At 37.1% G+C, this 16,248-nt stretch overlaps 1 protein-coding gene across 10 annotated transcripts in view; it reads left to right on the forward strand.

The window, feature by feature from the left end:
* Cep192 (centrosomal protein 192) overlaps positions 1-16,248 on the forward strand; it is a 127,471-nt gene that overhangs the window by 87,552 nt on the left and 23,671 nt on the right. For 9 of the 10 annotated variants that reach the window (XM_074070385.1, XM_074070383.1, XM_074070387.1 and 6 more), the window contains 6 exons: positions 3,930-4,020; positions 4,433-4,609; positions 7,734-7,994; positions 8,238-8,353; positions 10,046-10,155; positions 13,838-13,988. In XM_074070385.1, coding sequence (XP_073926486.1) covers positions 3,930-4,020; positions 4,433-4,609; positions 7,734-7,994; positions 8,238-8,353; positions 10,046-10,155; positions 13,838-13,988 — 906 coding nt within the window. Of the gene's footprint in view, positions 1-3,929; positions 4,021-4,432; positions 4,610-7,733; positions 7,995-8,237; positions 8,354-10,045; positions 10,156-13,837; positions 13,989-14,254; positions 16,241-16,248 lie in introns of those variants that run through there. The other variant, XM_074070389.1, reaches the window with a different exon arrangement.

Below are 16,248 nucleotides of genomic sequence, written 5' to 3' on the forward strand. Positions count from 1 at the left end.
TACTTAGGAGTATACTCACCTTTTTTTAACAAATCCCACATCATAATAAATACCACATCATTAAATAAAATTAATATCACGTTGCACTTTAGTGTTTGTCCTAAATGTTTACCCATACATTTCAATGATTCCTGCAAGAGAAGGAATTTCTGTTTGAATGTCTGCTAGAGGTGTGATGAAATCACTTATTTAAAACTATAGTTCTAGCAGGGTATGGTAGTACATACCTGTAAACACAGGTACTCAGAAGGTAGAGGCAGGCAGGTAGAGTGAAAGTTTAAGTCCAGCTTGTACAAAGTTAGCAAAACCCTGTTTTGAAAAAGAAAAGGTGTTTATGTGTAGGAGTATGGCTTCAGGCCTTATTATAGGAAAGAACAAACAAAAACTATAGTTTTTGTTAATGCAAAAAAGATCTCATTGGTCCTCCTTACGGTATAAGTTCATCCATCTGCTTAATCATCCATGTGGTCATCTTTACCTTGTCTTGTTCCAAAATCAGCTTTCAAAAAGACACAGTAAGATAAGAACAGTTATGTGAAAAAGTACTTCTCCGAGGAAATGAGGTGCTGTGATGCACAAAGGTGGCACCTGAGGAGTGCCTGCTTTGGACCTTGTGCACACACTCCTGGCCTCAAGGTGGGTCATTGACCTAGTACTGGTGGTTCTGCCTGGCACCATAAGGAAAGCTGCATCATTAGTTCCATGAGAAGCTAAGGACAAACTAGTTACTGCAGGAGAGATGTGCACCTTTTCCTGCCCAAGGCCTTTTAGAGATGTGTCTTCCAGGGTTCTTTTAAAAATAAATCTATGCAATACATACATTAATTGCCAAAGGAAAAGATAACTAAATAGCAATTACTAGCATGCCCTCTCCCTTTTTTAGGTGCTTTTGTGTGGTCTGGATGCCAAAAATGGTTCATTTATCTGGGCTTTGCCAAATCCATGTGATTGAAATAATTCAGGTTTCTTAGAAGAATGCGTGGACTGTATGTTCTTTAAACCTCTCTCTATAAACACTTCTCTTGGCTAGGCTTTAAAAATACCGAGTATCAGTTAGCAACTTATGTTGGTCGTAAGTGTCTTGTGCTTTTGTAGCCAATTAAGAAAAAATCAAGATTGAAATCTAGTTGAAAGGCAAGCAATGTGCCTATCTACAAAGAACTTCCAGTTCTCTACAGTTGAGCCTGAACAGTGCTTGGATTACAAAGTTTTCCTCAAAATTTGAATTTGTGGTCTGCTCTAATTACGTGTGCAAGTAGTTGACTCACACACTCTTAAGTAAGTTCCATGTTGTAGAATGTGTCCAAATAATTTAACTTAGACTTCAGCTTAGACTTCAACATAAAAGTTAAAAAGAAGAGGGAAAATGCCTTAAAGAACACCCTAACAATTATTATCAGTGCTCCCAAGTTATTAAGATGAAGACTCTGAAAAGCTTTAATAACTGATCTTGTCTATTAAGTCAGTAGCAGGAGAAATTGAGCCATAACTATCCTTGTTTTGATCATTACAAAATTCCCTGTTGGTGTGTTACAAAATTTGTAACACATGATTCTCATGGGAGTGATTGCTATTCTTAAAATCCAACTACTCCTGAGATACTATGTCATCCTGAAATCTCACTTGGAGCTCACTAAAACAAAATACATGTGCTGAATTATGTTTAATTAAAATACTACCTTAATTAAATTGAACATAAGGCAGCACTTTGGGCATGCTTTAGGACTTGTCAGGGGCATTCTTATCTCTCTCCTTCCTGTTGTATGAGACCTTCAGGCTGTCCTTGCTTCATTTCCTCATGGAGAGTTCATGGAATTCCTTGTAATCCAACAGGTGCACGACTAAGTCCCAAGCCATTGCAAGGAATTGACTCATAATCAATTCCTTATTTTCAAGTGGTGGATAGATAGTTTTACCTTAGCCTGGAGGAGCAAGCCAGTACTGTGAGAACTATACTACCTGTGGTTAGTTGATGATATTCCAAATGATGGTGAAAATTGGCTTTCTGAAAGTAGCCATTCCAAAGCATTAAAAAGATATTAAATATACTTTTGAAAATTACTGGGTATCAGTGATATATGTATGTGTTTAGTACTGCACCTAGGTAAATTATTGATTCCTTAATTCTCCTTACTCCCATCTTTGTATACCGCATAGAAAAAATAATTTCCCCCCATAGACACTATTTACTGTTCCTCTATAAGGATTTTACAGCAGAATTCACGATAAAGAGGTATATTATTTACTTAGAAATGAAATTTCATGTTTCCCCCCTTACCAACCTCCCCCATGAAATATCTCAGGAGACAGGCAGATGCTGTGGCTAGCCAGTCCCAAGTGTATTCTGAGAGAATTCAGCAGCAAGGGCCATCAGAACGCATAACTGCTACAACACATGACTGCCAGGTGCCCCTTCTCCATGGTGCTTGCCCCAGCCTGCCCTCCCTGTAGAAACAGGTGCTTCTTGCACAGCCGAACAGGTTGCAAGACTTGAAGTAAGCAAAGTGTAGAGGACAAATTAATAAATACACAATGTTGAGGGCAGTGTTATCATAAAACTAATGAATTTGCCTCAGTTGCAGAGAGAAATTAGTATTACTAAGTTATATTTTCAAAGCATTAAAATTATCCAGAATGGTATTTTATTTCAACTTAAAATTTTTGGATTTTTGGATTTTTTTAGTTAAAGTTCTGCATTTTTTCATCTGTTTGTTCATTCATTCTGGGTATTTTTGTGTTTTTTTGTGTGTATATATGTGTTTGTGTACGTACACACACACACACACACACACAAAGAGACTGTTTAAGAATTTGTTTATATTCATGTGGACTTGTATAAAGAATAAAGATGTTAACCCTTTTTGTTAGATTGGTTTCTTTTTAAAACTAGAAACAAAGTTCTCTCCTTAACTTGATAACTACTTAAAATAATAACTACATTTCTGCTGGGCATGGTGGCTCACGCCTGTAATTCTAGCTACTCAGAAGGATCCAAGTTTGAGGCCAACCCAAGCAAAAAGTTAGTAGGACCCCATATCAACAGAATAACAGAGTATGGTGTGTGCATACCTATCATCTCAGCTACTTGGGAGGCATAAGTAGGAGGGTCATGGTCCAGACCAGCCTAGGGAAAAAAATGTGGAAGCCTACCTGAAAAATAACTAAAGCAAAAAGGGCTGGGGGTGTGGCTCCATTGATAAAGGGGGCTGCCTAGCAAGTGAGGCCTTAAGTTCAAACCCCCAGTATCACCAAAAATAAAATAATAACCACATTTCTTTAAAACTTAAAAAATAAAAATGAAAGCTTTACCAAGTACTATTTCTTTCTGGCAAATGTCCCAGTCAGCATAGCTGTGGAAGGTTTTTCCTAGGGGTTCTGATAGCCAAAGCTATTGCTTAAGCAATTAACTATTGATCTGTACATTTTTGAGTAAAATAAGGATTTGCTCATGTATTCTATATTGAATGAAGAACAGATTCATATAATTTCAAGGGTTGAAAGGTTGTCTTACTGCTGACCAGCTGCTATTCATCATGCCTATTCTATGTGTTTTGTAACTTTTTAAAGTTAGGATTAATTCATTGTGCTGTTTAAAAGACTACTTTGTACTAATGAGCTTTGTTTCCCTGAAATCTAGATTAAGCCAGGTATTATAGCTAGGTGTGGTATTTCTTCAGTGATTTTCATTGATTGATTTTTTAAGATAGATAAATAGAGAGAGAGAGAGAGAGTATATAAGATAAGGTGAATCTTGAACATTACATTTTCAGAAACTTGAGTTCCAGGACTATTTAGAGATGCTCTAGCCTGCTAAGATGAGTTGCAGTCAGTCCATCTCTAAGACACTGTGGTTGGTTTTATTGGCTTTGTTTTTGTCGTTGCAGCAATATTCATGGAAGTGATGTTTAAACTGTGTCAATTGTTTTTAGGCTTCAGAAACTAACTTTAAGAAGCAGTTCTACATCTACAACCCAACATTTGCGGCTGCTTATTAGAGGACAAGATCAGGATTGCTTTCAGGTTTGCAGAGTGCACAGTCTTTGGTTTGGATTGCTTTTAGAAAAAAAAAAACAAAACAAAACAGGATCTCTTACTGTGTAACCCAGGCTGGCCATGAACTCATGATCATGAACCTCCTACCTGCTGCAGCTAGGATGACAGGCCTGCAGCACCATGCTAGGCTTCTAGCTGATGTTTTTGTCTAAGGCCAGAATACTCACATATGCAGATCAATTGTTTGGGTTTTTTTTGCGGGGTAGGGGGTGTTTGTTTGTTTTTTGTGGTGCTGGGGATTGAACGCAGTGCATGCTAGGGAAGCACATTGCCATTGACCTATATCCCCAGCCAGATAAAGAGTGTGTTAATTGTGTTTTATTTGTGCTATTATTTTGACATATCCAGTGATTTTTTTCTTTTTGGCTTTTAATTTTAGCTTCAGAACACTTTTGGCTCAGAAGAGCGATTGACTAGTAACTGTGAGATCAGAATTCGCCCCAAAGAAGACATTACAGTATCTGTACTATTTGCACCTACTCGATTATCTTGTATGTTGGCTAAACTAGAAATCAAGCAACTCGGAAGTAGGTCACAACCAGGCATTAAGTTCATGGTAAGGTTATTTTGTTACTCGTTTGCAGCCATTGCAATATTCCTATTATCTCCAGTCTCCTCTGTTGATTAACTTGTGAGTTCACAGATGAATATACCTTTTTTTTTTGAGGCTGAATCTTGCTATGTAGCCCTGGCTGGCCTTGAATTTTCAGTATTCCTGCCTCAGTCTCCTGAATGCTGGTATTACCATATCCAGCTGAACATGACCTTTATTTCACAAGACTTAGAGCATTAACCATGGTGTGTCTTTGTAAAGATAAAGTAGCCTGGTAAAGTGGTGGAAGAAAATTTCACTGCAGAGACAAGAGAATCTAGAGAACCAGCCCTGTGTCTGTCACTTACTCTCACCATTGATCATTCATTTCCTTATTTGTGACATGTGCTACTTGTTGTCCCTACTTGCCAGTTTGGTACTGAAGAATGAATGAAATGATCTATGCATTTAAAAGATTATCTACTGCATTTTGAGTGTGCACTAGACCCTACACTTAACCAGTATATAGATTATCACAATTTATTTTCAAAACAACCTTCTAGATAATATTGCTCTCTCTATTCTACATATGGGGAAACCTATGCTTATGGACGTGCATAGGTGTGGTGGAGGCCTGATTCACATTCAGACCTTCTGCCTGTAAACCCACATTAACATAATATGCAGTTTCTGGGGTACTAAGAACAACTCCATTTTGTAATCCTCTAGAGCTGTGTTACCCCTGGAAGACAGTTGGCCATGTCTGGAGACATTTTGGGTTGGATTAAGTGGGAGGGGGCAAGGGTGCTGCTAGCCTCTGCCAGAGATGCTACTAAACAACCCTGCAGTGCACAGGGCAGCCCCAGTAAATTATCCAGTTCAAAATTTCAATAGTGTTGAGATTGCTGGGTGAAGTGACTCATGCCTTTACCCCTGCTGTTCTGGGGGATGGAGACCAGGAGGACTGAAGTTGAAGGCCAGCTTGTATAAAGTTAGTGAGACTGCATCTCAGCCAGTAAGCTGGGTGTGCTAATACACATCTGTGATTCTAGCTTCATGAGAGGCTAAAGGCAGGAGGGTCCAGATTCAAGGCCAGCCCCTGGGCAAGAATTCGAGACTCTACCTGACAAATAACTAAAAGCGAAAAAGGACTGGGAGTATGTGTCTGAAATGACAGTGTGCTGATGTGAGTTCCTGATGCCCTGAGTTCAAGCCACAGTACCACCCAAAAAGCAAAAAAGAAACCTTTCTCTTAAGGAATAGTTTTTCCTGGTTAATCTTTGGACTTATTGGCATTATATTTTTTTGTTATTTAATCAATTTTCTAACTTTTTCACATAGTAGCAATTTGTGATTTTTTTTTTTCAGACTTTGAAAATACATTTGGTTACATCTGTAGGTTCTGCATCTGCAGTCAGTCAGCCATTTATCTAAAACCTTTAGGAAAAAATTGTGTCTTTACCAAACATGTACAGACTTTGTTCTGTTATTATTTCCTAAGTAGTACTGTACAACAACTATTTACATGGTATTTACATTATAATAGGCATTGTAAGTCACCTAAAGATGATTTCAAGGGACTGGGAGGATATATGCGTGGGTTACGTGTGATTACTGTGCCATTTTATATAAGGGGCTTGAGCACTTGTGGATTTTTATGCATGTGAGGGAGCAGTACTAGGACCAGTCCATATGGACACCTAGGGGCAGCTATACAAGAAAAATACTAATATTGAGTAGAGTATTTTTAAAGCTGCCTTTTTCTTCTTTTCACTTTCTGCTTAGTTTCATATAGAAAATTTACTCATATAAGTTTCTGTAGAAATGTAAAAATGTTTTTGTAGAAACATTTTTGGCTGTTGAAACTACAAGAAGTCATTTTGAATGGTATAGATTTTATAGGGGCTTCTGATCTGAAGTCATTGGAAATACTATTATTTTGTAATAAAAAGCAAGCAAATTTATGAGGAACCTAAATTTAATGTTTCAAAATGTTATTTTCATTAGGTACATGACAACTCAAAATAAGTTATTGATGTTTTCAATAATTGAAAATGAAACCTTTTTAGACATGTGCATTTTGAAGAGTATGGAAGATTATTTTCTGGCAGGGTAAATATTTTCCTTACCTTTTACTTAATGGAAGGTGTCTGTAAACCCTGTTTAGTGAATATCTTGAGCCCTGTGGAAGCAGCAGCAGGGGCCTTTCACGCCTGTCTCCAGTCTGCGGCTTCCACATTACCAGTTCACCTGTCCCTGGAGAATTTTTGAGTACTTGTCCTCAGTTCAGTCCCTTTTGCATGTTTCTCTCTGACACTGGTTAAGCAAATGCTCAGAGAATTGTATGATAATAGGTTTTTGTCCCAAAACATTTTATTATGAAAATTTGCAGAATATCTGAGAAGTTGGAAGAATTATATAGTAAGCACCCACACACTGTACCACTTATTTAACTACAATTCTCATTTTTCTGTATTTGTTTTATCACATAGTTAACAATCCATTCATTCATCTACATTTGTAGGCATTTCAAAGTAAATTACAAATATCAGTATGTCTCATTCTAAAAAAATTTTTTTTTAATGTTACTGGTCTTGCTCATGCTAGGTAGGTGCTCTACCACTTCAGCCACATCCCCACCCTAAAACTTCTTAAGCAAGCATATTTATCCTTTTTTTGTGTGTAGCAGTACTGGGAATAAAACCCAGATCTTTGTACATGCTAGGCAAGCACTTGTACCACTGAGCTGCATCCTAGGCCCATGTACTAATTTTTTATTGTCCCTTTGTCATCTAAGTTTGACTATTATAACAGGAAATAATTATTCTTAGCATTTTGGAAAGTAAGCAATTTTACAGTGCTTTGATTTGTTTTTCCCTTACAAGAAAGTCTATGTAATGTTGGACTTGAAGTAGGGTAACTACTAGCCCAAATATACAAACACTAACATTTTTAATTATATTAAATCTTTGTTTTCTTCTGATTGTATTTAAATCTGCTTTCTTACACAAAATAAGCATATTATGAAAATTTGCAGAATTACTGAGAAGGTGAAAGAATTATGTAGTTAAGTACTTACACAGCACTCTTGAGCACCACATAGATACTACAATTCACACTTTTCTATATTTGTTTTATATTCTTTTAGATACCTTTGTCTGGATATGGAGGAACAAGTAATCTTATTTTGGAAGGTGTTAAAAAACTATCTGACAGTTACATGGTAACAGTGAATGGCTTAACTCCTGGCAAAGAAAGTAAAATTGTATTTTCTGTCCGCAACACTGGCTCTCGAGCAGCTTTTGTTAAAGCAGTAGGTTTTAAGGATTCACAGAAAAAAGTTTTGCTGGACCCTAAAATATTGAGAATTTTTCCAGATAAATTTGTGCTAAAGGAAAGAACACAAGAAGTAAGTATAAAAATCTGTGCCTTAAAAAAAAGAACTCATTTTTACATTAATAATTATGTATCTTATAGCCATAAGCTAAAGCACTACTTGGAAATAATGGGGGAGTTGAAGTGCTTATCTGGTCTCGGAAATGCCAGACATGCACTTGTGTCTTTAGTAGGCTCATAAGACTGCTTATCCAGAATGACGTGATTACCCTGGAGAAGTACTTAATATCCACTCTGATTTTTTTCTTGACACCAGGATGTTACTTTAATATATAACCCATCAGACAGACAGAGCGATTATAAAACTACAACAGAACTATCAACAGTATACTTCTTTGGTGGCGATGAAATTTCCAGACAGCACTATCGAAGGTAAATTACTTGGACAATGTTGGGAAATGTGGGACAATGTGAAAATAGTGAATGCTTCACTATTTATTAGTGAACTAGCAGAGGAAGAAAAATCTTGGTAAAATTTGTGTGACTGATAACTTGGCAAATTGTGAGTGAGAAGTTACCTGTAGGGCTGAGTGCTGCTGACTCACACCTGTAATCCTAGCTACTCAAGAGGCAGAGATCAGGAGGATTATGGTTGGAAGCCAGTCTGGGCAAATAGATCATGAGACCCTGTCTCAAAAAAATCCATCACAAAGAAAGGTGGGGGGAGGGGGCTTAAGGTGTAGGCCCTGAGTTCAAACCCTAATACCACAAAAAAAGTACCTGTAGGAAACATCTACATTGTCTTGCCTTGTGCCTTCTTTTCTCAACATTATGTATCATGCCTCTCTTCCTTTACCCATGAGGAGCATCATCCTTCATAACAGGACCATAGTCTTAATGTATTCTTGAGAATATGTCAAGCAACAATAGATTAGTTTTAGAGAAGACTTTAAGAACTACTGAAAGATTGTATTATATAAACACCTAATTTGGATTGTTTTGAGGGAATGCTGTGAATTATTAGAAAGGAGCATTATAGTTTAGAAATGTGTAGGATGTTTAACTTACAGCTACTTAGAGATAGATGTACTTCTATAAAACTTGATACATCTTATTAAGTATAATTTAATATAATGACTTTTGGCAAGTTTGGGTTATTGATTTAGGTCCAGATGTGATTACACATGTTCCATTATTGTGTGTTAAATTCTGGATTCTTTTACTATAAAATTAATTTCCTAGAGTACCTATATATAAGATGTGATAGATAAAGCTCATGATCTTTCATCTATTAGTAAAAAGTTGTTAACTCTAGTAAGGGCGTGGTTGAAGGTAGCTGTCTTTCTGCCTTCTAGCTCTTTGTGCTCTGCTGTGTTTTAGTCCGATACAGAGTTCAGGAAATTATTTTGTTTTTAATTGGTTGAAGCTCGTTAAGATACGTAAAAAGAGGAAGTTTAAGAATAACTTGCCTTAGAACAGACTACTTGTGAAGAGCTCACATTTGGCCCTGGCTCTTTTTCTTAATTAAGTATTTTAGGAATGCAGACTTTTTTCTTTCTCTCTGTTGAGATGTAGAAATCAGTGTATTGTTTCAGAGTTCCTCCTTGTCATAAGTTTACATTAGTGAGATTTCCTTTGGTTATGAACATCCTACAGAGAAATTTACATTTCATTTCTCACATTGAAACTTCTCTGGAAGAGACCAGATAGACAAAGTTGTTTGGTAATTTAAATGTTTCCCTTGAAATAGTTCTTATTTTTAGCATGGTCTTTTTTTTTTTTTTTCTGTCAATTAGCATGGTCTTTATTTTGCCTGAGGCAAATTTCTGACTATAATCAAGTTATCACAAATAATGAAAATGTGAGCTCTGAAAAGAACCTAACTTTACTCTTCTTTTTACTCTGACATTAGAGTACTTGTTTTTAATTTTAATATTTAACTTAAACTGTGATTTCACTACCATGTATAACATTCAGCTGAACTTTCAAAATAGATTCCTTTTAAAAAGTACTTACATTAGGGCTTAAGGCATGCTATTTAGTACTATCTGCCAACTGCATTAATTATCTAATCGAGATCATTTATATGTAAAATCAGTTCTTAATAAAAATCTCTCCCAACAGAGCCCTGTTGCATAAACCAGAGATTATAAAGCAGATATTTCCAGAACATAGTGTGCTGCAAAATATGAATTTTGCTGAAGCATTTCAAGATGAGCTGCTAATAGATGAAGGTAAGAATTTTAATGTGCCTTCAAGTCTTTTGGTCACTCGCAGTGTTGTCTAGGTCATAGTGTGAGAGAAGAAGAAGGTCAGTTTGGATCTGGTATCAAGCTGAAGTTGAGCCATAGCTCTGCTCTATGACTTTGAACAAATTACATCACCGAGACTCACTTTCCTTCTCTATGGAATGAAAAGGTAGCTGATATCTAGCTTCTCATCCATGCAGGGCCATTTTGCAAGTCAGATGGGAGAAGCTTTGCTTTATTGATGTTGCAGATATTACCATGCATGTTTTGCACATAGGCTATAAACAGGAGGAGGGCCTGGTCATTATTAACCTTAAGTTCATTGCTTTTTCAGATTTAATGATTGTGAACTTACGATTTCTGGGACATTGTGCCTACTATAAAATTACAGAGGGTGTGGCCAGGCATAGTGGCTCAGGTCTGTAATCCTAGCTACTCAGGAGGCAGAGATCAGGAGGATCATGATTCAAGGTCAGCCCAGGCAAGAATAGTCTGCAAAATCCCATCTCATCCAATAAAAAGCTGAGTGTGATGGTGCACACCTATCATCCCAACTATATGGGAAGTATAGATAGGAGGTTCATAGTCCAGGTCCATGTAGATGTAAAAGTGAGACATCATTAAAATAAAAGCAAAAAAGGAGTGGGGGCATGGCTCAAGTGGTAGAGCTACCTGTCTGGTAAACACAAGACTCCAAGTTCAAAGCCCAGTACCACGCACAGAAAAACAAACAAAAAATAAACAACATTATGGAGGATGTGATGGTGGCCAAAATTCAAAAAAGACATGAAATAATTATAATCTAGATACTTTGCCATATTTGAGCAAAACAGTTCAAATATTTAATACTGTTTATTATTCATACAAAATAAATGTATCAAGGCATACAAATTGTGTAAAAATACACGTACACTTTTTTGTAGCATTGGGGTTTGTGGTATTGGGATTCACACACACACAAAAACACTTTTTTGTGAAGGGTTTGTTTGAGATAGGGTCTCTTGAGCTATTTGCCTAGGCTGGCTTCGAACTGTGATCCTCCTGATCTCTGCTTCCTGAATAGCTAGGCTAACAGGCATGAGCCACAAGCACCTGGCTATATGTACACATCTTTACCATAATATTGTTTCTAGTAGCAAGAAGTTAGAGATGAGCTAAGTGCCTAAGAATAGGGGTGGTTTAATTATGTAGAATGTTTCGAAGCCATTAAAACAATGGCATGAATCTATGCTAAATAGCATAGAAAGTTCTTCACTTAATAATTTTTGGCAGTACTGGGGTTTGAATTCTGGTTTTGTTGTTTTTAGACAGGTGCTCTATGGTTTGAGCCATGTCCTAGCCCCTTTTTTGGAGATACGTTTTGCCCCTGCTGGCCTTGACCGTGATTCTCTTATTTTAAACTTTTTGCTGTCGTTGGGATGATAGGCACATACCACCACATTCAGGCTTTTTTCTGTTGAGACTGGGTCTTATGAACATTTTTTTGCCTGGGCTGGCCTGGAACCTCAGTCCTTCTAATTTCAGCCCCCTGCATAGCTTGGGATGACAGGCACTTGCCACAGCACCCTGCTGTTGGTTGAGATGGGGTTTCCCAAAATGTTTTCCTGGGTTGGCTGTGAACAGTAGTCTTCCCAACACAGACTCCCAGGTAGTTAGGGTTACAGATATGTATGCCACTGGCACTTGACTAAAAGTTGTCTGTTTAATAAGAAAAGCATTGCTTTTAAATTTTATATTTAAGATCTCGGTAAAAATAATATGTTGATACCTAACATAAATAAAACTGCAGGCATATGCACAACAAAAGTGGTTATGATTTTGTGGTTGAATTTCAGGTATAGTTTTTTTCCCTGTATTTTTATTTTCTAGTGTTTTAGTGATGGGATATATTTTCCTTCTAAAATACAAGATGACAAAGGTAAAGAACAGTTAAGCCTTTGTAGGGGTGATGTAGATTAGTCTGCTGTTTTCAATACATTAGGAGTCTACGTCATCTCTAAGGGAAGGCAGGCGTGGGATAGTTAAAAATGATGGAATGATTGGGAATGGATGTGTAGTCAGTGTGCTAAGAGGGTAAAGCATGAAAAAGGAGCCTAGTCAAGACCCATCTCTGTTACCTGCTACTTCAGCCTCCCATCTCCTCAAGAGCTAAACTGAACTGTGCTGTGGAAATGGAACAAAGATGCTTAGTATATTGCAGCTGTGGTGAAGGTGTGAGTACAAGCAGGTAGAGTTTGCAGCAGTTCAAAAGTTTGCATAGTTCCATGGTCCAGCAATATCCTGTTCACCAATTGAATGAATACATATGGTGGGAACATGGTATCAGTTGTGTGCAGACAGTGGGATTCAGTCCTTACCCACGAGGGGCTGACAGATGCAAGGGCAAGACTGATGATTGAATTGTGGTGTAAAGAGCGCTGCTTGGAGCATATTTAGGAATGTAAGAGGCACAGAGAAAGGACCCTTCACTGAGAATGAGGTGACTCTGGGTAGACTTGAAAAATGAGGAGGTGTTGACGAGGTAGAGAAGATGGACCAGGATGAAGAAGGATGTTTCAGTAGAGGGAGCTGCATGTCTGGAAGTTTGAGAAATGTAGTACAATAAGAGCAATTCAAGCAAGTGCAAAAGCAGGGGCAAGTTGGGACTTAGGCCAGATCTCTCAGAAACCAGAATTGAGAATACAGGATATGTTGAGATGACCTGTCTATTGTCCAGATGAATAGAAAAAGTAATCCATTTTGTTGTATTGGTGAGTACCATAAGTTCCCCATAAGAATGCTGCAGTTGAACGTTCTCTTTTAATTTGAATGACATTTGCTTGAACATACTAATAAGTATTTGCAATGCTCTGTCCTTTACAAAAGGTATAATGTATAGCAACATATCTCACAGTTGATTGGAACTTTTACATTCAGATGTCTCGGCTAATATAAATTTAAATTGATTACTTTTTTTAATTTCCATTTAAAATATGTAATTCTTAAAGAATTATAGAATGCAAGCACATCCTACAAAATTTCTTGTGTCTACATATTCAGGTAGCTGGATCAAGAGATAGTTTATCTTGAGCACTATTTTATTAATCTGGAAATACTTAGTTGTACTAATAGTAACTTTTCCAGATTTGTTTAAATTGAATATCTGTGAGGCTTTCACTTATTGTGTATCCTTAATCTCTTTGCTTCAGATTCCTCATTTTTGAAGAGGAAATAATAATACTTACCTCAAAGAGTTCTGGAAATTAAGTGAGTGTAAAGGGACTAGAATAGTACTGGGCCCTCAGTGAGCTTTATATAATGTCTGTTGCTATGTATATGTATATCTTGAAAAACTTCTTATCTTAAGGCTCTCAGCACTCCTGAGGGTAGATTGTTATGCCAGATTATAGTCAAGGAAATTAAAGCTCAGAGACGCTAAGTAACTTGCCAAAGCTCACAGAGCTAATGAGTGACAAGATTAATTCATCTTCAGGCTCAGAGCCTGAGCTGTCAGCCTGATGCTGGACTGACTGCCTATAATTTCATGCCATTTGGCTGTGCTAACCAAAATGTCACCTACATCATCCTAATAAAACAGTATCTGTGAGTATTAACATATCAATCTGCCTTTTTGTGTTGTGCTTAATGTGAAGATTCATGTGTTTTAAAACATTATTTTCTTTTTCAGTGTATGATCTTCCCCAACGGCCTAATGATATTCAGCTCTTTTATGGAAACATGCGTAAAATTATCCTTTCAGTATTTGGAGAATTCAGAGATTCTGTTTCTAGCAGAGAATTTCTTCAGCCTTCTTCCAAAGCTAGCTTGGAATCTAGAAGGTAAAATAAACACAAAAACAAAAATATTTCACCAGATTTCAAAGTAATTTAATTCACAGTAGAGGTGATTTTTTTTTTTTTTTTGCTATACTATATTATTTTTCTCTCAAAATGTTTATTTCACCTTTATATTTTAGTTTAAGTTGAAATAATTTCAGAATTTCAGGGATGTTTAAGAACAGTAGAGAACTGCTATAAACTGTACTCAGAATTCCTTATTGCTAGTAGCTTACTAAATTTACCTTGTCATTCCTTATTTGTTACAGATGTTTTTTCTCAACCATCTAAGAGTAAGTTACAGGCATAATTGCCAATAAGTCCTAAATTCATTAAAAACACTTTCCATGATAAGCCTATGAAATTAGAGCATTTAATATTATTTAGTCCATAAATTCCATTCATATTTCACTTTTACAATAATGCCCTTCGTAGTTAACCAAACCATAAAATAAAACCCCCTTCTCTCTGGTCCAGCATCTGTCTAGGACCACATGTTGCATTTAAATGGCCCAACTCTGACTGTCTTTGAGTATAAAGCAAAGTTTCTCTGTCCTCCCTTACCTCTCACGAATGAGATATAGAGGGTTGGATTATCAAGTCTCATCCTCAGCATAAGAGACATTATCCAGAATTAAGCTTTACTAATGATTTAGGTAACGCCTTGAGAAGACTGGAATGACTATGGCACTTCATGGGTACTTTTGTGTAGCATTTGTTTAATACTCTGGTTCAAATTTAAAACCATTTATTTACAATGTACATGTGATGTATATGGCTTATACAAAAGGGAGAGGTTTTTGAGCATTGAAGTTGTTTTATTCTTTGATAATTATGTAACGTCGTAATTTTTCAAATAGCTATACCCCATATACTCATAAATTTTAGTTTTCTTTATCACAAATAATTCTTTCTTTTTATTCCAGTAAAGCTTTGTTTACAAATAGAGGGCAGTCAAAGTTTGGGCTTTCCCTCTCTGCTGATAAATTTCCTCCTTGAGCAGTATCATGATCTCTGGATGTTAGGTAGACCTGTCAGAAGGGCCACACTGAGGGTACCACACTCAATTCTAGACAGAACAAGTACATCCTGCCTGTGTAGGAAGTGCAAAGTCCTGAGTTCAAACCCCAGTACTGCCAAAAATAAAAAAATAAAAAAAAAAAACAGCATTCCATACATAAGGGCATTAGTGTGTTTGTTGGGAGATCTGTCATTAGCAAGATTACCAGATTTGTCCAAGGCATTTTTCTTTTTCCTTGAGTATTTTCTTGTAAAGTGGGAAAAAAATAGGCTGCAGGCCTATTTTCCAGGGTGGATAGGGGATTCCTGCATGATAAGTGGTACTCACCTGTTTGTTCTGTCAGTTGGCAGGCAGGTTTGGAGCCACTGGCAGTGGTGGCAGCTGCAGCAAGAAATGACACCAAATTTTCTCAGTGTAATGTGGCATGGGGAGGCTTTCCACGGGCTAGGGGTTTAGGATGTCAAAAGGTTGATTCTGGTTGATGCTTTATTTCTGCTTGATGGAGGAAGAAGAGAAGGAAAGAAAAAAATTGCCAGTGGGCTAGAGGAGGGTTTCCCCAGGGCTGGACTCGCCTTGCTGCTGGCTGTGTCACCGGTCACAGCTCTTAGGTATAATTAAAGGCTGATTTGAGGGTCAGTCTTTGAAATTTTTTCCTGCACCTAATGTGATGACAGTTATTATTTTGGCTAGAAGCAGTCAGAATTACCCAAGTGTGGTTCCAACATCTCAGGGAAGTTTTTGGAGTCATGGAGCTTAGGCTTAGGCTTTCTGCTTCCATGCCCTAGTTGCTGTCTTGGATCCTCAGCTCTTCTACTACTTGAGCCACTCTGCCAGCCCTGTTTTGTATTGGGTATTTATGAGACAGGGTCTTATGAACTATTTTCCCAGACTAGGTTCAAACCATTATCCTCCTGATCTGTTTCCTGAGAAACAGAGCTGGGCCGGCCACCTGTGCCCAGCTTCTTGTTTTTTATTATAAACTACTTTTTCCTCTCCTGCAAGTCTAGGGCCTTAGCCTATTGGGTAAGCACCCTACCTCTGAGCTATACCCCCAGCCCTACTTTACTACTTTTAAATATATATGTGAGGTTTTTTATTCTCTGAAAAATACATGACATAAAATTCCCTTTTAGTTTTATCTCAATGTTTTTATTTTATAAAGAATTAATATAAAATATTTGAAGCAATCTTGCTTTTCATCATTTCTAACTTGTCTCTTTTTGACTTTTCTACTTTTAAATA

This window comes from Castor canadensis, chromosome 4, assembly GCF_047511655.1.
Source record: "Castor canadensis chromosome 4, mCasCan1.hap1v2, whole genome shotgun sequence".
Lineage (NCBI taxonomy): Eukaryota > Metazoa > Chordata > Mammalia > Rodentia > Castoridae > Castor > Castor canadensis.